This window comes from Cuculus canorus, chromosome 25 (assembly GCF_017976375.1).
Source record: "Cuculus canorus isolate bCucCan1 chromosome 25, bCucCan1.pri, whole genome shotgun sequence".
In the NCBI taxonomy this organism is placed as follows: domain Eukaryota; kingdom Metazoa; phylum Chordata; class Aves; order Cuculiformes; family Cuculidae; genus Cuculus; species Cuculus canorus.
The window spans coordinates 3360321-3380035 of NC_071425.1; the positions used below are offsets into that span (position 1 = coordinate 3360321).

Consider the following 19715-nt stretch of genomic DNA (forward strand, 5'->3'; position numbering starts at 1 on the left):
TCAGAAATGGGGTGACCAGCAGGGCCAGGGAGGGGATTCTCCCTCTGTACTCGGCACTGGTGAGACCACACCTTGAGTACTGTGTTCAGTTCTGGGCCCCTCACCACAAGAAGGATGTTGAGGCTCTGGAGTGTCCCCAGAGAAGAGCAACGAAGCTGGTGAGGGGCTGGAGAACAAGGGTTACGAGGAGCGGCTGAGAGAGCTGGGGGTGTTCAGCCTGGAGAAGAGGAGGCTGAGGGGAGACCTTATTGCTCTCTACAACTGCCTGAAAGGAGGTTGTGGAGAGGAGGGAGCTGGGCTCTTCTCCCCAGTGACAGAGGACAGGACAAGAGGGAATGGCCTGAAGCTCCACCAGGGGAGGTTCAGGCTGGATATCAGGAAAAAATTCTTCATGGAAAGAGTCATGGGGCACTGGAACAGCTGCCCAGGGAGGGGGTCGAGTCGCCTTCCCTGGAGGTGTTTAAGGAACAGGTGGATGAAGTGCTGAGGGACATGGTTTAGGGAGTGTTAGGAATGGTTGGACTCGATGATCCAGTGGGTCCTTTCCAACCTGGTGATTCTATGATTCTATGATCCTGCACCAACTCAGCTCCAGGCTACAGCTCAGCCCCTTCTCCTGCCTCCCCCACATGTGGGTCCCCACCTGAAGCCACGGAACTTCACACAGCGATCAGTAAGGAAGGATACAAACTTCTCCCTGAACATCGCAAGATCTAGCTGAGGTATGTTTGCATTTGCTTCAAATGAAATAATAACCAGAAACCTCTGTTCTTTAATAAGACATCAAATAGCATCAACTTAATAGAATTTCAATCCCAGGCAGCTTTTGCACTTGTAAAATGCCTAAAGAGCCTGCTGTACACACAGCTCGTTGGCACCATCTCCCAGTTAATGATGCTGGAAGTTGTCTATTTGCCATCTCCGGTGCGATGTGCTGTTCCTTCCCATTTGCTCCCTTCATGACAGCACCAAAAAAGTTGTGTTTAAGGACAAGAGCTTAACCCTTCCAGCACCTGGAAGGTCTCCCTGAGCAGAGCTCAAGGAAGTTATGCAGCCCATGTGTCCTGAAGTGGGCTAGAAGGGAGTGGACACCAGAAGAAAAATGTGATTTTGGAGCTCCAGACTCTTTCAGGTCCCCACTTCCTCAGAAATGACTTTGCAAATCAAATAGCAGTATTAGAACCTCCTCCGGCTCCCCAAAAAGCCCAGAGCAGCCCCATCAGAGGCTCATCCCAAGTTGGCTCCCAGGACCTGCCGGAGGCTGCTTCCGGTGTCCCATTTTCTGTAATTACACTTTTGATAGTGCAGTTGGTGGTGGCTGATGCTCTCTGTCCCATGCAAGCATTACGAGGGGATGAGTCTCCAAGGCACACTAGAGCTCTATTAAACGATATTGCTCCATCTTCGAACCTGTTCCTTAATTGAAGCCTCTTAAATTTTTATTGCCAAGTTGGCAGAAATTGCCATTTTTAGTGCGCTTTTCATCTTCTCTAACGCGCCGCACCGATGGCGTTAGAGGGGAGCAACCAAGCTGGGGAAGTAACCTTATCTGATCCCACCCGGTACGGGAGATGCTCGGGTGATGCTGCTGAGATGTGGCAACGATGCTGTAAAACTCAGCTGGAAAAGGGGGATTCAAACAAGTAAAATCCAGGAGGAATTTGTCTTTCTCAGTGGATCAGCCCTTGGAAACATAGTTTCATAGAATGGTTTGGTTCATAGAATCATAGAATGGTTTGGGTTGGAAGGGACCTTAAAGCCCATCCAGTTCCACCCCCTGCCATGGGCAGGGACACCTCCCACTGGATCCGGTTGCTCCAAGCCCCATCCAACCTGGCCTTGAACCCCTCCAGGGATGGGGCAGCCACCACTGCTCTGGACAACCTGGGCCAGGGCCTCTCCATCCTCTGGAACACGTTGGTTCAGAGGACACATCTACTCAGAAGAAGGAGAAAAGCTCCATTTGTTCCTTTTCCTCAGACTGACAGCTCCTTTTAAAGGGTGATTTAAAGAGATCACATACCATTGTGGTGCCAGAGTTTGCTTTCAACAAGGGGCTTTTGGAAAGCTCTCATTATAAAGATCCAGGATTTATCGCTCCAGCACCAAGACGCAAGTTCTTGCTTGCATTAAGCAGGAAATCAATAAGTAAAGCCCAGTAAACACTCTTATTTCCAGACTGGGATGGAGAGACAAAGGGACACAGAGAACAGGAACAGAGCCACAAATAAAGCCACCAGCCTCTCACCCAGCCACGAATAAATCCCCTTCACCCCAAAACCCGTCTCAAAGACGATACACAGCTCCCACCATCACAACAAGGCAAGTCTGCCCGATCCCACCTCTATTATTTTTGACGCTGGGAGAAGCGTTTCTAACTAACGGAGAGGCTGCTCTGCGCCGGGAGACCTGAAACGACTTTCTTTTACTTTTATTTCTATTCTTTTCCAGCTAAAAGATCATTTCATTTATGGTTCATGGTGTAAAACACATGGTTTAGGACCACAGTAACGGGCCAGACTCAGTCCTCTGAGTGGTGTTCATGGGCTTTTCCACCTTTTGCTCTGACTTATTGAAAGAGGAGCAAGTGCCTGCCCCAGAGGTAGAGGTTTAGGAGAAAAACCAAGGACTAAATCAGGAGTCTGAAGAAAAGATGTGCATTCAGGGCTTGAGAAGGAGGGTGATGCCTATCTGGTACCTGCAGGGTAATTAGAGGAGGCAGCAGCGTGTGTATGCTGTAGTGGCCGTAATCGGGTTAAAAAATGACTTTCTAGAGAGAAGACATTGGGATTGGCAGCATTGCCCGGGGAGCTGAATGCTGCTTCAGGCAGGCAGCTTCAAGAGCTCTCCAGGTCTCGTGTAAAGGCGTCAGAGCCCACGGTATAATCCTAAACCCAGTTACAGAGCCTCTGGTCCCAGGCAGAATGGTGCCCTTCCCTCTCCTGGCACCAAAACTCCGCCAAAGGCTGCAGAGCTCCAGCTGAAACCTCCCTCCATCTGTTTCTGTCATCACCTTCTGCCTGGAAGGAGGAATTTAGGGAGGGAGAGGTATTTTCCACCATCTCTCAGCTGGCTGCCTTCCTGATAGGAAATAAAATAACAGAATCATGGAATGGAAAATAGGGTTGGAAGAGACCTCAAAGCCCATCCAATTCCAACCCCTGCCATGGGCAGGGGCACTTCCCACTGGATCCGGTTGCTCCACGCCCCATCCAACCTGGCCTTGAACCCCTCCAGGGATGGGGCAGCCACCACTGCTCTGGGCAACCTGGGCCAGGGCCTCCCCACCTTCAGCGTGAAGAAGTTCTTCCTAATGTCTAACTAGATCTTCACCATTCCAATTTAAAGCCATTCCCCTTCATCCTATCACTCCAGGCCCTTGTAGAAGCTCCTCCCCAGCTTTCTTTCCAGTCCCCTTCACATACTGGAAGCTGCTCTAAGGTGTCTGCAGAGCCTTCTCCTCTCCAGGCTCAACAACCCCAACTCTCTCAGCCTGTCCTCACAGCAGAGGTGCTCCAGCCATTTGATCATCATCTTGGCCTCTGGAACCATTCCAACAGTTCCATCTCCTTCTTCTGTTGGGAATTCCAGAACTGGACACAGAGGTCCAGGTGGGATCTCCTGAAAGTGGAGTAGAGGGGAAGAATCCACTCCCTCGACCTCATTCTCTGATAGAAATAGATACCAATAGTAATAATGGAAAAGAATTGAAATCTAGTTCTTCAGCAGAAATAATGACATGGTTAATGCTGGCAATGGGATGGGGAAGATTTACAGCAACTGGTTTAACAGACTCCAGCATTTATGCTATTTCTATCTTAAAGCCAAGTCCTTGAGATTCCTGCTGCAAGCTCCGGCTCGCAGCCACGCTCCCAAATCTTGCTGAAGCTGAGATGTTTAAGGAAGACAAATCTTTCCAATTACTGTTTGCGCTGCCAGGTGAGTTTGATTCCAGGAGGGGTTGCCAAATGCTTTCAGCATCAGGCGGCTGCACTGCACGACGCGATACCCTGCCCTGATACTCAGCCTGCCTGCTAACGGGGCAGGCAAAGTAAACGGCTGGAGATACTCTTCTCCATCACCAGCCTCGGCATCTCCATGGGTAGCTTTTCTCTGAAGTGAATGTGGTCTCACTAAGCGGTTGCTGATTTTGCTGCAGGTGTTTTTCGCAGCTGACAATGCGTCAAATGAAAATCCTGCTCTTGGCTGCTGAGAAAAGAGGAGAGGGCTTTGCCCAAAGGCATGCGTGTACTCAGGATGGAAATGGAAGACCGTAGCATGGGACCCTCTGCTCCAACATAGACTCATAGAATGGTTTGGGTTGGAAAGGACCTTTAAAGCCCACCCAGTCCAACCTTCCTGCAGCGAGCAGGGCCATCTTCAGCTCAATCAGGTTGCTCAGAGCCCCGTCCAACCTCACCTAGAAGGTTTCCAGGGAGGGGGGAATCACCACCTCTCTGGACAACCCATGCTGGCGTTACCACTCCCAGTGTAAAACACTTCTTCAGAGAACCATAAAAACATTCGGTTGGAAAAGACCTTTGAGATTATTAAGCCCAACCATAACTGTCCATCGCTAAACCATCCCTGAGCACCTCATCTGCTCACCTTTTACATCCCTCCAGAGATGGGAACTCCACCACCTCGCTGGGCACCCTCTGCCAGGGCCTGAGAACCCTTTTGGTGAAGAGTTTTTTCCTGATGTCTATTCTGAACCTGCCTTGGGGCAACTTCCCTCTATCATTTGTTACTTGGGAGAAGAGACCAACATCAAGCTGGCTACAACCTCCTTTCAGGTAGTTGTAGACATGAACAGAATCACAGAATCACAGAATCACCAGGTTGGAAAGGACCCACTGGATCATCGAGTCCAACCATTCCTAACACTCCCTAAACCATGTCCCTCAGCACTTCATCCACCCGTTCCTTAAACACCTCCAGGGAAGGCGACTCGACCCCCTCCCTGGGCAGCTGTTCCAGTGCCCCAGGACTCTCTCCGTGAAGAATTTTTTTCTGATATCCAACCTGAACCTCCCCTGGCGGAGCTTCAGGCCATTCCCTCTTATCCTGTCCCCTGTCACTTGGGAAACAACGTCACTTCCTTACACCTAGTCTGACAAAGGACCCTCTGCTCTGCCACCAACCTTCTCCATGCCCTCTGGCTAGTCACTTGCCTGCCCTGGCAACTGTGAGCCACCTGCTCTGTGTTGGCATACGAAAGGCTCCCGTATGTGACCATAGTGAGGGACAACCCACCACCACCACGCTGACCCCAGGGCTGGATGCAGATCACGCTGCTCTGTGCCGCATCTGCCAACGGCAGCTCCAGGCACAGGGCTGACCCCATTGTCCCTGTCTCCGTGGGTGGAGACCCCAGACTGCTTCACAAGATGCCCTGGGAGAGATGATGGAGAAGGCATTTGATGTCCAGTAATTACTGCCAAGATTAATCAATCAGTGTTCCACCCTTGCAGACTCTCTGCCTCGCAGCAAACCCCATGCAGGCATTGCCGAATGCAGCGGAGTCCTCTGGAGCAGCAAAAAGCAGCTGCGGAGCGAGGTGAGGACCTTGAGGCCATGTGGGAGGGCTTCCATCAAGGGAATGTGCATCCAAACCACTCAGGATGGATTTCCAAACCAGTTTCTACTTTGGACTTGAGCAGCTGCCACCTCAGCCCTTTGCCTTTACTGTCATTAAGGTGTCACACGTCAAACGAGCGCCCTGAGCGCTAATAAAGGTGCTTGTTTGCTCCAGCCCACCAGCCTTCCTACGAGAGACAAACTGACAATGGTGAAACCTTTCCCAGCTTTAATTGAGAAGTTTCCACCTGGCGGTCACCCACCAGGAACCCACAGTGTTCGTTATCTCCTGGATGCTTACACCCAAGCGCGCCATAACGAAGGAGAGATGATCTCCATCCAAACTCACTGAATCACAGTGTCTTCAGGTGTATTTTGGTACCTGGTGGCCATGGAGAGATGCCTTAACACCATATTTGGTGGTGAATTCCAGGGAAGACGTGGATGTCCCCTCCCTGGAAGTGTTCAAGGCCAGGTTGGATGGGGCTTGGAGCAACCGGATCCCATGGGAGGTGTCTTTAACTGGAACTGGAGGGTCTTTAAGGTCCCTTCCAACCCAAATCGTTCTATGAGTCTATGAATTTCTCGTGTTGCTCTGAGCTGAAGCATTGACTGCAGCTTAATCAGAGCAAACCCTCCAACAGGTCATGCTGGCTCTCCTCAGTTTGATTTATGTTTCATTTGAGGGTGGATGCAAGAGCAGAGAGGAAAATGAGAGAGGCAATGAGGCAGGAGGGCTAGAAATGGAAACACTGGGGCCAAGCTGGGGGGAATAATTATTCTGCTGGCTGATTTCTGAACGCCTAACCAGGATTCGAGTCTAATGATGCTACGTCACATCGCATCCATCCACACCGTGATGTCCAGAGAAGGGCAACAAAGCTGGAGAAGGGGCTGGAGAACAAAACAAATGAGGAGTAGCTGAGGGACCTGGGGCTGTTTAGCCTGGAGAAAAGGAGGCTGAGGGGAGACCTTATTGCTGGCTACAAATCCCTGACAGGTGGTCGTATCGAGCTTGATGTTGGCCTCTTCTCCCAAGTAACAAGAGGTAGGACGAGGAAATGGCCTCAAGTTGCAGTTTCAGATGGGACATCAGGAAAAAATTCTTCACGGAAAGGGTTCTCGGGCACTGGCAGAGGCTGCCGCAGGGAGGTGGTGGGGTCTCCATTCCTGGAGGTGTTTAAAAGATGGGCAGATGAAGTGCTCAGGGGTGGTTTAGTAGTGGACACGTACGGTTGGACTCAATGATCTCAGAGGTCTTTTCAAACCCAGCAATTCTACGAATCTATGATGTGCCACCGTTGGGACTCAGGGAGGGGTGATGCATCCTGAGCCGTGTGGACCCCAAAACGATTTGTACAAGTAATGTGACTATTTCTGTGTTACCTGAAAGGATTCTCGCTGATCTACATAACAAAACACTCTCCTTTGTCTCTTCTTATATCCTGGGAGTGTGAGAGCCTTTTGGCAAAAAGCATCCTTTCTCAGAGGGTTGGAAGGTACCCAACACCTTGAGCAACTGCCACAGCTGAACCACAACCATGGAAGAGCAAGGCACGGAAATTACCAGGGATGACATCCACTTTGGGGCCAAAATGACAACAATTGCAGGCAACGCACAGGAAGCAACGCTGAAAAAGCTGCCCTCATCCCAATCAGTTTGAAACAAGGCATAAAAATAGCTGTTTATGATAACGATGCCTCTCAAGGGGCATATGAGAAGCAACTTCTCATATGGACCCACTTGAGGGATCTTGGTGTGTAAATGACGTTTAGGACTTACCCTTTGCTCTTGAGTGGCCACAAAAGTCTGGAATCCAGGGGCCACTCCGAACCCCAGCTCCTGGACGAAGGGTGGCTCGGACTGGCTATGGATCTGGACTTTGACTCCAGCCTCGAACGTTGTCTCCTCTGGAAGAAGCAGCAGGGAGGTTAGTGGGCTGTGGTGGGTGGGATGGTGTCCACCTGCATGGGCACATTTGACCCACCACAGAAAATTATACCTGGTAAATCTGTGCTGCTCATAAGCAGGAATTAAGTTGTGTTTCACCTGGATGATCAGATTTCTGGACATCCAGGAAGTAAACCCAGCAGCAGCGTTTGCCACAAGCGGATCCTACCTGCGACTCAGCCCAGATCACCCCTGCTGCCCATCAGGACCAAAAGCATCTCCAAGCTCGTGGTCCTCACACCGCTGCCCATCCCAAGGGCTCACCCTCCTTCTAACACAGAGATTTGTGATTTCTCCATACCACTAGCGATAAAACTGAGTTACCCACTAATACGAATCCATGCCTGTGGCCAACAATGTCACCTCTAGACCAAAAGAGCTTCTGTTTGAAGATGACTCACTCTTTATATGTTTTTTTTCCCTACTATTTTATTATTCATTTCCATTTTTAGCAGCACTGTATTCAATCCAAGAGCACCGGTAGAAACCCAGAACCAAGGAATCGCGGCTGCAGAGCTCTTCTGCCAGAGGCTGCACAAAGACGTGGAGGAAGAGATAACAGCAGAAGACTCCAAACCATGGGATGATGTAGGCTGAGGAGAAGGACAGGGTGATAATAAGGTGATACTGGATGACATGAGGTTTACAGATCTCAGGAAGCCATCGCTTAACACGATGCAGCTCTGCTGACTCAATTGGGCAGCAAAGGGATCAGTCTTCTCCCACGAGGACTTTCTTGGACCCTGTTCACCCCGTAGCTCCCGAGACAAACAAAGTCAGAGACAGCACGGGTGGGAATGGGCTTATGTATGGATTTAGGCTAAATGAGAGCATCCCCAGTGCTCAGATCTAACTCCTTTCCTGCTAATCATCCTCCGAGGCTTCAACACTCAGCCGGGCAAAGCCACGACCAAACTGATCACGTGTTGGTTCAAGAAGGTTGGACCAGAAGCCTCCAGAGACCTCCGGCCAGCCATGCTTTTATCACTTACCAAGCCAACAAACCCTTCTTGCCAACCACAAACCAAACCATACAATTTCATTCAGCTTTTGGGAATAAACAACCTTTGAAAAGCCCCAGTTCTGCCAGCGAGGCTGCTTTGCATGGTCGTGATGTGAAACTTGAGGCTCTGCACCTGCAGTGCCGCGTCTCGCAGCATCATCATCTCTACACCCCAAGCATTTTATCTCAGCAGCCTCTGCAGGCTGAGCAGCTGGAGCAGGCAATTAATAGTTAACCCTTTAAAGCCCATCTTTTCTACCTAAGGCACAGGAAAACAATCTGGAGATAAAGAGGATTTATTAAAATCCGTGATCTCCCCGTACTTCTGTGAAATCTGGGGGAAGGGAAGTGAGCTCTCCTCATACTTGGCCAGGGCTCAGCTCCAACCAGCTGGAGGTGGGACTTCTAACCAGTCAGAGATGTAGTGATCTGCAAGGCTCACTCCTGAGCACACACTCCCATGAAACGATGCCTCCGGTGCCTGCGCTCATCTGCCCCCCTGTGCATTGGCTCTGTGATGCTCCACACAAAGTAATCAATTATTTTTGCCTCCTTATGCCTCCTTTTGGTATCTAAATAACGTTGAGTGTGAGTGCATCTCCTCTGAGTCCTGTATTGCTGGGATTCTGGCACAGAGTGTGAGTTTACTTTGGCTTTTCCCTACACTGAAGCCTCCAGGAGCGACGCTGGCATTGGCCATTCTTGCTCTTGGCGTCCACTTGTGCTTAAGATGGAATGACCATGACCTGAACTGCTCTCCACCACCATTCCATGACGGGGGATATCGTAAGCAATGTAACCCTGTTAGTGATGCCCACCGTGACAAACACCTGCCTTACCTTGGCCTTGCTCAGCCGTCACTTGGCTCCTCTCCCTCCAAGACATGAGAGGGATGTTGACATGGCCAAACTCTCTCACTGTCTGCATCTGCCCACCCACAGGGGTCCCATTTGAGGGTCTCCTCCCTACCAACACCTCCCCAGCTCTGACCCGCCGAAGCACTCCTTAGACTCATAGAATTGTTTGGTTGGAAACCATCAAGTCCAACCGTACCTGGCCACTACTAAACCATATCCTTGAGCGCCTCGTCTGACCATCTTTTAAGCACCTCCAGGGATGGGGACTCCACCACCTCCCTGGGCAGCCTCTGCAAGCACCTGAGAACCCTTTCAGTGAAGAAATTTTTCCTGATGTCCAATCTAAACCTGCCCTGGGGCAACTTGAGGCCATTCCCTCTCGTTGTAAGTACTAAGGGCAAATCAGCTTTCCCCAAAAGCTTTGGCCACGCAGAGCATCTCCATCCAACTTCATTGGCGCTCAACGGCTCTGCAGCAGCCCTGGGTTCCTCAGTTGATTCGGCACGTGGGTGCCCAAGTGCCATGGGTCAACTCACACCAGAACGGGTTCAGACCCGAGCACCCACCAACTCCTCAGTTTCAATCCTGCTTTTCCCACATGATGCCCACTCCTACTGATCCCACCTGGCTCCATCAGCTTTGCCTGGTGTTGGTCTCCTTCCAACACTTCAGAGGAGATACCATATGCTTCCTTCAGTAATTACCTGACGAGTTGGAGGAGAAAGCGTCTATTTAATCTAACTTGTTGGGCAACGGGAACTGTTTTGTCGGAACATTTTCTATCCAATATTATTCTGCCCATTTCTGCACCCGGGATCTGTTTGGCTCTGACTTAATTCCACGTATTTCCCATGACCAGCTGCTGTGCTTGGGTCCATCTGTGGGTAAACCCTGTACATCCTTATCAAGCGAACGAGACAGAGCCTGTACGTCATAGAATCATAGAATAGTTTGGGTTGGAAGGGACCTTAAAGATCATCCAGTTCCAACCCTGCTGCCATAAAAGAAACTTCGGGTTTAAAACACACTGTTGTTAATTTTCATCGTCAATAATAACACAAAGAGCAAAATAAACAGCATTTTTTTAAAGAAAAGCTGCCAAAAGCCAGGCAACATTCATTGTTTTTCCGGCAAGAAACACATGTGAGGATGACACTATAAACACAAAACTGGCTTTGAAAAACTGTCACTTCTCCTAAAAATCCATTTTCTATTAAATAGCTGTTTCTCTACTGAGAGAGAAATATTAAAAGCCCAGCTACAAACCCCTGTGATGGAATATACATAAACCACTCCTCATTAGCTGCATCTTAAACTATTCCGTGCGGGAGCTGAGAAGCATTAGCGTGGGTTAAATATTTGCTGCAAGGAAAAGGAAGGTCTCATAGGACCAAGAAGCACAAGACTGTCTGGTCTTGGGTGCATTTACCTTGCTAAGATGAACCTTCTTGGGCAGAGCAAACCAAAAAGGCACTGGGGAATGTCTGGATCGCTGCGACTGCCACCCCAGACTGGAGAGGCGCAATGTGAGCATCCAAAGAAGCACCACCACAGACATTCGTTCCATCTCCAATCCCACTTTGCAGAGGACAGTGCCTCATTTCTTATTGCATCCCAGGCTGGGAATACAGCAAAAATTCCTTGATGGCTATGTTTTAAAATCCATTAATAGACATGACGGTACAGGTGCTCCACGTGAGTTGGGGCGATCCATGGAGTCAGAACAGGATTTGGGATGATGTGATTGAGAGCAGCCCTGCGGAGAAGGACTCGGGGTGTTGGTTGATGAGAAGGTTGACATGAGCTGGCAATGCGTGCTCAGAGCCCAGAAACCAACCGCGTCCCGGGCTGCATCCAAAGCAGCGTGGCCAGCAGGGAGGGAGGGGATTCTGCCCTTCGGCTCTGTTCCCACGAGACCCCACTCGGAGCCCTGAGTCCAGTTGGGAATCCCCAATAGAAGAAGGAGACAGAACTGTGGGAACGGGTCCAGAGGAGGCCACAGAGATGATCCAAGGGCTGGAGAACCTCTGCTATGAGGACAGGCTGAGAGAGTTGGGGTTGTTCAGCCTGGAGAAGAGAAGGCTCCAGGGAGACCTTAGAGCAGCTTCCAGGACTGAAAGGGGCTCCAGGAAAGCTGGGGAGGGGCTTTTTCCAAGGGCATGGAGTGATGGGATGAGGGGGTATGGCTTTAAATTGGAAGGGGAAGATTTAGATTGGATATGGGGAAGAAATTCTTCCTGGTGAGGGTGGGGAGGCCCTGGCCCAGGGTGCCCAGAGCAGTGGTGGCTGCCCCATCCCTGGAGGGGTTCAAGGCCAGGTTGGATGGGGCTTGGAGCCCCTGATCCAGTGGGAGGTGTCCCTGCCCATGGCAGGGGGTGGAACTGGATGGGCTTTGAGGTCCCTTCCGACTAAAACCATTCTATGATTACTGTACTAAGGACGATGTTTCCAAACAAATCCTGAGCTGCTCTTTTTGCTGAAGGATTAGAGCAGCGTTAATTAAATTGGGGATTATTTCAGCATGTGCTTCAAGCTGGCTGCAGAGTTATTATACGCTGCAGATTGTACAGCTTTCTATTTCTGGTGTTGGCTTTCCATGACTTAGTTGAGGGTTTGTGCTTAGAGCATCGCTTGAAACATCTTAATAAAGCTCCAGCTGACTGTACGCAAGGGTGCGGGCTACAAAGTTCATCCCTGTGAATATGTAAGAAGCTGCAATTAAAATAAGAAATGCTGCCAAAGGCACGAGCTACCCTTCTTCCCTACCTTATTATGGGCAAACTGATCTGCTTCTCTCTGGCAATTAACATCTGAAGCTGAGCTTGGTGCTAATTTATTGGGAATTGAAAACACACCCTGAGTCACGGGTCATTCTTAGCTGGATTTGTCACCTGCCGGCTCTGCCAGCAGCACCAGCAGCTCCGTACAAGACACTCCTGCTCCAAGAAAACCAAAACAGATCCCACATGGCTCAATCTGAGTAAAAACAGGTGTTTTCTCAGGTAGTTCACACTTGACTGTCTTAAGACACATTTGGCTGTATTAGAAGATGGCCTGAAGGTTTGTTTTGAGTAGAATCATAGAATCATAGAATCATGGAATGGTTTGGGTTGGAAGGGACCTCAAAGCCCTTCCAGTTCCACCCCCTGCCATGGGCAGGGACACCTCCCACTGGATCCGGTTGCTCCAAGCCCCATCCAACCTGGCCTTGAACCCCTCCAGGGATGGGGCAGCCACCACTGCTCTGGGCAACCTGAGTGAGGTGCTCCCCATCCTCATGGCAAAGATTTTCTTCCTAATGTCTAATCTAAATCTTCCCCCTTCCAATTTAAAGCCATCTCCCCTCATCCTTTCACTCCAAGCCCTCGGAAAAAGCCCCTCCCCAGCTTTCCTGGAGCCCCTTTCAGTCCTGGAAGCTGCTCTAAGGTCTCCCCAGAGCTTTCTCTTCTGCAGGCTGAGCAACCACATAAGCACAAAGCCGGGAGGTTTGGTGTCTCCCCTGACGCTCATTGTCCTTTGCCTCAGTTTCCCCGTGTGTAAAAAAAGGAGCAATGTTGCTGCTTAACTCATTGGGTGGGAAGAGTCTTCCACACTCCGCAAAGCACAGTTCAACACCGCAGTGCATCACTGGGGCCAAAGACAGGGACTCCTCATGCAGACAGAATCCTTAAGGGGTTTGGGTGGCACCAAGCACAACATCTGGAAGGAAGCACAGATGTTCATTCCACCAAGGGTATTTTGTGACACAGGTTTCTTGTCTTCCTCAGGGAGGAAGGCTTCCGGGGAGTAAGGGGACTGCTGCGGCAGCACAGATATGCCCAGAAGATGGTGTGAGACATTGAGTTTCATCTCTACTTCTTACAGCATCCTTTGCTCAGTATCGCCATGGAAACGATGCACAGCAGAGCACAAGCTCTCCCACCTCCCACTGGGGCCGAGCACCCTGAGTTGCTCTGGGTGTGCAAAATAGCACGGCCACATCCTCGTTCCTACCAACCCAGTGACTCCCTAAACCCCTTCTGCATCCCTCCTGCACAGACCCTGTTTGGCTGAGCGGCGCGTGGGACCTGGCTCGGTGTCCTGAGATTACCTGCCGGGTGCATCTGCTGAGCACGATGGGCTCATCACACCAGTAGGGCAGTCAGGACTCACAGCAACCCAGTAGACATACATTACGGTCCAAGACTCAGAGAAGTCAACGGTCGCTTCAACCAGACTGTATCAGTGGAGAAGCACAGAATCATAGAATGGTTTGGGTTGGAATGAACCTCAAAGCCCATCCAGTTCCACCCCCTGCCATGGGCAGGGACACCTCCCACTGGATCCCGTTGCTCCAAGCCCCATCCAACCTGGCCTTGAACCTCTCCAGGGATGGGGCAGCCACCACTGCTCTGGACAACCTGGGCAAGGGCCTCACCAGCCTCACCAGGAAGAATTTCTTCCCAATATCCAATCTAAATCTTCCCCTTCCAATTTAAAGCCATTCCCCCTCATCCTATCACTCCATGCCCTTGGAAAAAGCCCCTCCCCAGCTTTCCTGGAGCCCCTTTCAGTACTGGAAGCTGCTCTAGGGTCTCCCTGGAGCCTTCTCTCCTCCAGGCTGAACAACCCCAACTCTCTCAGCCTGACCTCATTTGGGAGGTTCTCCAGCCCTCGGATCATCTCTGTGGCCTCCTCTGGACCTGTTCCAACAGTTCCATACCCTTCTTCTATTGGGGATTCCAGAATTGGACACAGGACTGCAGGTGGCGTTCTCACAGCAGCAGAGTAGAGGGGGAGAATCCCTTCCCTCACCCTTCCGGCCACACTACTTTGGATGCAGCCCAGGATACAATTGGCTTTCTGGGCTGTGAGCGCACGTTGTATAATATTCACATTTTTTCCTTGACAAAAAAATTATCGATGAAAAAAGCCCCTAAATTGCCATGGAAACATAACTATAAGGAAGCAAGATTGGGAAGCCTACCATGAAAAAATGTGGAATTATAAAGAAACCAGTTTAACGCCAGCGAAACCAGTTTTGCTCCTCTGTGCCTGCTCCCATTTCTGCGGAAGTGTCATGTTTTGCTTCAGTTCAAGTTGCTTGGTAACAGGATTAAGTGAAGCTGAAATAAGAGGATTCGCAACAGGGTTTGAGGAGGTTTGATTGCATCCTCTTGACAGGCAACCAAGTTGACGCAACTTTCCCCGCTAAGAAACAGTCGCTAGAAATGTGTCCTGTGTTATTTTGCTACTGTGGGCTGCGCTTTGGCTGCTGTTTTGGGAGCAATCAGGGACTACGAAGTTCCCCGTGGATGAAAAACGAGATGTCTACCGCCGGCTTTGGCAGCTGCTGGGAAAAATACCATGCATCCCACTCGAATGTGGCAGGAACGAGAGTCCCATCAGGGCTGTGTAGAGAGCGCGTCAACCCAGCCCAGATGCTCACCTGCATTTAAAGAGGGAGAAATTCAATGTACAGAGGTCACTGTGCAAGAATGGCAGGGGATCGAGGAGCCTGTTGTGGTTTCATCCATCTAGCCAAGCTTTCAAGGGGTCTGGTTACTCCTGGACCCATGGTAGGGCCACTGCTGGCCTTGCAGAACGGGGATAAGGTGATGCTGGAGAAGACAACAAAAGCCCCTGGAGGAAACCTCACTCCCTGCATTCCAGGAGGCGTATATTGAATTTAGGGTGGGGGTGATAGGATGGAAAGTCCTACAATCTACACGTTATAGACCCACACAGAGGACTGATGGAAAGCACGCAGACCTTTGTTCTTAAGGACATGTCCCTCAAGCTCGTCACCTTTCTGCTGGGAGCCCAAGAGGTAGGACATCACCTCCAGGGTTGTTCTGTTCTGCAACCCTTCAAGCATATCAAGGAATGCTGTTTTTTCTCTCCAATGTGATCTCCTTGCCTGGAGGACTCCTGGGCCATGTCAGGGTCTTGTGGATGACACTCCGGGGGTCCCTGCTGTTGCTGGAGGACTCACTGCTGCTGACGGCACCACCACAAGCTTCAGGGAAACCTTCTGCACAGCTCTGGATGCTGGAATGTATTTTCAGGTTTCCTTTGTCACCGACGGAGCGAGGCAGGCAGCTCCAGAATGGTTCATCCCATCCCAGGGAGATGTCTACAGCAGGATGAGTCATGTCCAAGGTGGTGTAACTTCCCTCCACTGAGCCAAGGCAACTCCTTAATCTCCATAAGCAGCGATGGTTGGATCAAACAAGCACAACTGAGCCCCAGTGGGAAATCCATGTGTTCCCTTTTTAGAGCTATGGAACCAATAAAGGAAACTTCATCTACAAACCCTTCCCTGTAGCTACGAAATCAAACCTTGCTGCTCCAAAGCACTGCTGACAACATGCAACAGGGACTCCATATTCCCTGGGTCCTCTCAAATAATCAATGTTGGGATGAAACCAGGGGGAAAGACCATTTCCTAGTGGACCATCGTCTTCTTTCTCATGGAGGTGCAAAGTGATCTGAGACCCCCAGACATTGCTCAGAAGAAGGGGAAGGGGAAGGGGAAGGGGAATGGGAAGGAGAAGGAGAAGGAGAAGGAGAAGGAGGAGGAGAAGGAGAAGGAGAAGGAGAAGGAGAAGGAGAAGGAGAAGGAGAAGGAGAAGGAGAAGGAGAAGGAGAAGGAGAAGGAGAAGGAGAAGGAGAAGGAGAAGGAGAAGGAGAAGGAGAAGGAGGAGGAGGAGGAGAAAGAGAAAGAGAAGGAGAAGGAGGAGAAAGGGAAAGAAGAGCCTGCAAGAGGGAGAATGAAAGGGAGATTTAGGAAGGGCAGGAGATGGACCTTGCATCCTTCTCTCTCTTCCCACAGCTCACGGCTGCAAATTCAGCAGTGAAGCCTCTACTCTCAAGAGCTGAGGACACAGGGCTGGCTGACAACAGATGTTTTCATTTGGCACTGCTGGGATTTAACCACCGTGAGATCCCTATAGAGTAAACTAGGATAATATATAAGGGCTATAAACCCCAAACCACAAGCAAATGCTCCAGGACATGAGGCAATAGCAACACCTATCAGGCACCCAAAGCCTTCCCAACAGCAATTCATTACTTAATGCTCACTAAGCATTTATTTGGGTATCTCCTATCCAGTCATGAAGAGGCAGGAGATGGGACACAATCCAACAGGTTGAGGGAGGTGATTCTGCCCCTCTGCTCCACTATCGTGAGACCCCACCTGGAGCTGTGTGCTCAGGTCTGGCATCCCCAACATAAGAAGGGTATGGAACTGTTGGAACAGGTCCAGAGGAGGCCACAAAGATGATGTGAGGGCTGCAGCACCTCTGCTATAAGGACAGGCTGAGAGCGTTGAGGTTGTTCTTGGAGAAGAGAAGGCTGCGGGGAGACCTTAGAGCAGCTTCCAGGACTGAAAGGGGCTCCAGGAAAGCTGGGGAGGGGATCTGGATGAGGGAGCGCAGGGAAAGGACAAGGGGGAATGGCATTAAATTGGAAGGGGGAAGATTTCAACTAGACATTAGGAAGAAATTCTTCCCAATGAAGGTTAGGGAGGCTCTGGCCCAGGTAACCCAGAACAGCGGTGGCTGCCCCATCCCTGGAGGGGTTCAAGGCCAGGTTGGATGGGGCTTGGAGCAACCGGATCCAGTGGGAGGTGTCCCTGCCCATGGCAGGGGCGTTGGAACTGGATGGGCTTTAAGTTCCCTTCAAACCCAAACTATTCTATGATTCTATAAAACAGCGAGCCTGGAGCTGTCTGTAAAGCGCAGCCGCGATTCATTACTCACCAAGTAACAGAAGGTGTTATAACAAACCACATTAAGCATATCTGCTATTTTTAGTTAAGCATATTGCATTTGCATACTAAATCTGAGGGGCCATATGTCTCAACGTATATTATTAAAAAGCTTCTTACATAATATACAGGGCAGGAGAAACCGGCAGGTCTCCAGCAAGCTGAGCCTGGAGCTGTTAAAGCGGTTTTGCTGGACAGTGAGGTGCCAGCAAACGGATATTCCAGTTCTTTGCTTCTCTCCTATTGAGCTTAAGCTTTAACCATTAAAGTGGGGAAATAAGTGTCTCGTAACCTGCCTGACTGGTGGGGTCATGCAAGGGCAGGGAGGGTTGTGCCTGCCAGGTTCTGCCGCTTATACGATTGCTTCGTGGTGGAGAAGGGAAAGAAATGCCCTTCCCACCTCAGCATCCTTTGGGACTCACGTGTTGCAGGGAAGTGAGGATCACCAGCAAATCAGAGTGGTGGTCAGAGCCACTCAGGTCTCTCTTCTGTCCCTGGAAGCTGCTGCCAGCAATATGGGGTGAGGAAAGGAGAGATCTTCCATCCAGAGGGCAGAAATATTCCCCAGATGCGCAGCTGGGGGTGCCACCCCTGCTGGGTCACCCCATCTGATGGCTTTTGCTTCTCTGTCCTTACCACCACAGCGAGAAGAAACCCAGAGAAACCGTGGTTGCCCCATCCCTGGAGGTGTTCAAGGCCACCGCAGGGACAGAAATGCTTAAGGATACATATATTTATATGACAAGACACGTTTTAAAGGCGTAGAAATGGTTCTCGCACACCCTTCCTTCCCCCCCCCTCCAGGAGCCTCGCTGCTTCCCCCAGAACATCTTGAAATATTAAACAGTGAAAGAGCTGCTGCTAATTTTGGTTGCGAGTAGAGACAGATGGAAGCAGATTTCCCAGCACTGAGGTTGGGTCCTGGCTCTGCTGCTGCCCTTTGAGGAGTGGATGGATGGATGGAAGGATGGATGGATGGATGGATGGATGGATGGAAGGATGGATGGATGGATGGAGAGGACTGAGATGCCTCAAAGGCTGAGCTCAGGGGTTCAGCCAGCTTCTGGTATTGTCAAAAGGGAGATGTCATCTCTGTGTATTTGGGAGAGGAGTCAGCAGGATGTGGTTGCTCCAACTGGAGGTCCAAAGAGCTGCCAGGGAGATCTTCCAGCACTGTGCATTGCTGGCCTCCAGAATGCTCTTCTGCATTTCATGAGACTCCACATGGAGTCCTGTGTCCAGTTCTGGAAACCTCAACATAAGAAAGAGATGGAACTGTTGGAACAGGTCCAGAGGAGGAGATGATCCAAGGGCTGGAGAACCTCTGCTATGAGGACAGGCTGAGAGAGTTGGGGTTGTTCAGCCTGGAGAAGAGAAGGCTCCAGGGAGACCTTAGAGCAGCTTCCAGTGCCGAAAGCGGCTACAAGAAAGTTGGGGAGGGACTATTTACAAGGGTCTGGGGTGATAGGACGAGGAGCAATGGGTATAAACTGGAGAGGGGCAGATTTAAGCTGGATATAAGGAGGAATTTCTTCACGATGAGCTTGGTGAGGCCCTGGCCCAGGTTGTCCAGAGCAGTGGTGGCTGCCCCATCCCTGGAGGGGTTCAAGGCCAGGTTGGATGGGGCTTGGAGCAACCGGATCCAGTGGGAGGTGTCCCTGCCCATGGCAGGGGGTGGAACTGTATGGGCTTTGATGTCCCTTCCAACCCAAACTATTCTATGATTCTATGATTTTCTCTGGGTCGTTCTCCAGGACACGTTGAGGAGCCCACAGGGAGGATGACTCCAGAATCAGCCCCTTTTTGCTTTCGCATCCTTTTGGAGAAAAGCAGCTTTTCTCTGAATGCAAAACTGGAAAGCTTTGGGGTTAACGTATAATTAAATAAAACCATTGCCGGTACAAGGGCATTTGAAGAGAGGCGGTGGGCAGCGAGGTTCGCACCATTTCGAAAAACCTTGACTCTGTGCCCTGCCTGAATTGCAGTGACAGCTGTGCTTATGTCTATTTAATTTGCATCGCCTATAAATGTCAGTGTTTTGAGTGATGTAATTTAAAAGCACTTTGGTGAACTCAGCAACTAAGTAAACACTTATTTTAATGGAAATGGATGCACCTCAGATGTGGTTTACTATTACAAAATGAGAGGAAATAGCCAGTCTTTCAGAGTAGCAGAAAAAAACCAAGGATTTTAGTTACATTGGCGAGGGAAATGCTTCTGCTAATGCATTTTTTTCTGAGTTTTCAAAGCCTTGTCCAGTACCAAGATAGACCTGAAATCAAGAAATTATTTTTTTCTGGGGGTGGGGGAAAAACAAGGGAAAAATCATGCAATCATAGAATGGTTTAGGTTGGAAGGGACCTCAAAGCCCATCCAGTTCCACCTCCTGCCATGAACAGGGACACCTCCCACTGGATCCGGTTGCTCCAAGCCCCATCCAACCTGGCCTTGAACACCTCCAGGGATGGGGCACCACCACTGCTCTGGGCAACCTGGGCCAGGGCCTCCCTAACCTTCATTGGGAAGAATTTCTTCCTAAGATCTCATCTCAATATCTTCTCTTTCAGCTGA

At 50.3% G+C, this 19715-nt stretch overlaps 1 protein-coding gene across 3 annotated transcripts in view; it reads right to left on the reverse strand.

Moving 5' to 3' along the window:
- Nucleotides 1-19715, reverse strand: part of ASIC2 (acid sensing ion channel subunit 2) — a 537867-nt gene that overhangs the window by 14781 nt on the left and 503371 nt on the right. For all 3 annotated transcript variants that reach the window (XM_009555383.2, XM_054088236.1, XM_054088237.1), the window contains exon 3: nt 7364-7491. In XM_009555383.2, coding sequence (XP_009553678.1) covers nt 7364-7491 — 128 coding nt within the window. The remainder of the gene's footprint in view (nt 1-7363; nt 7492-19715) is intronic.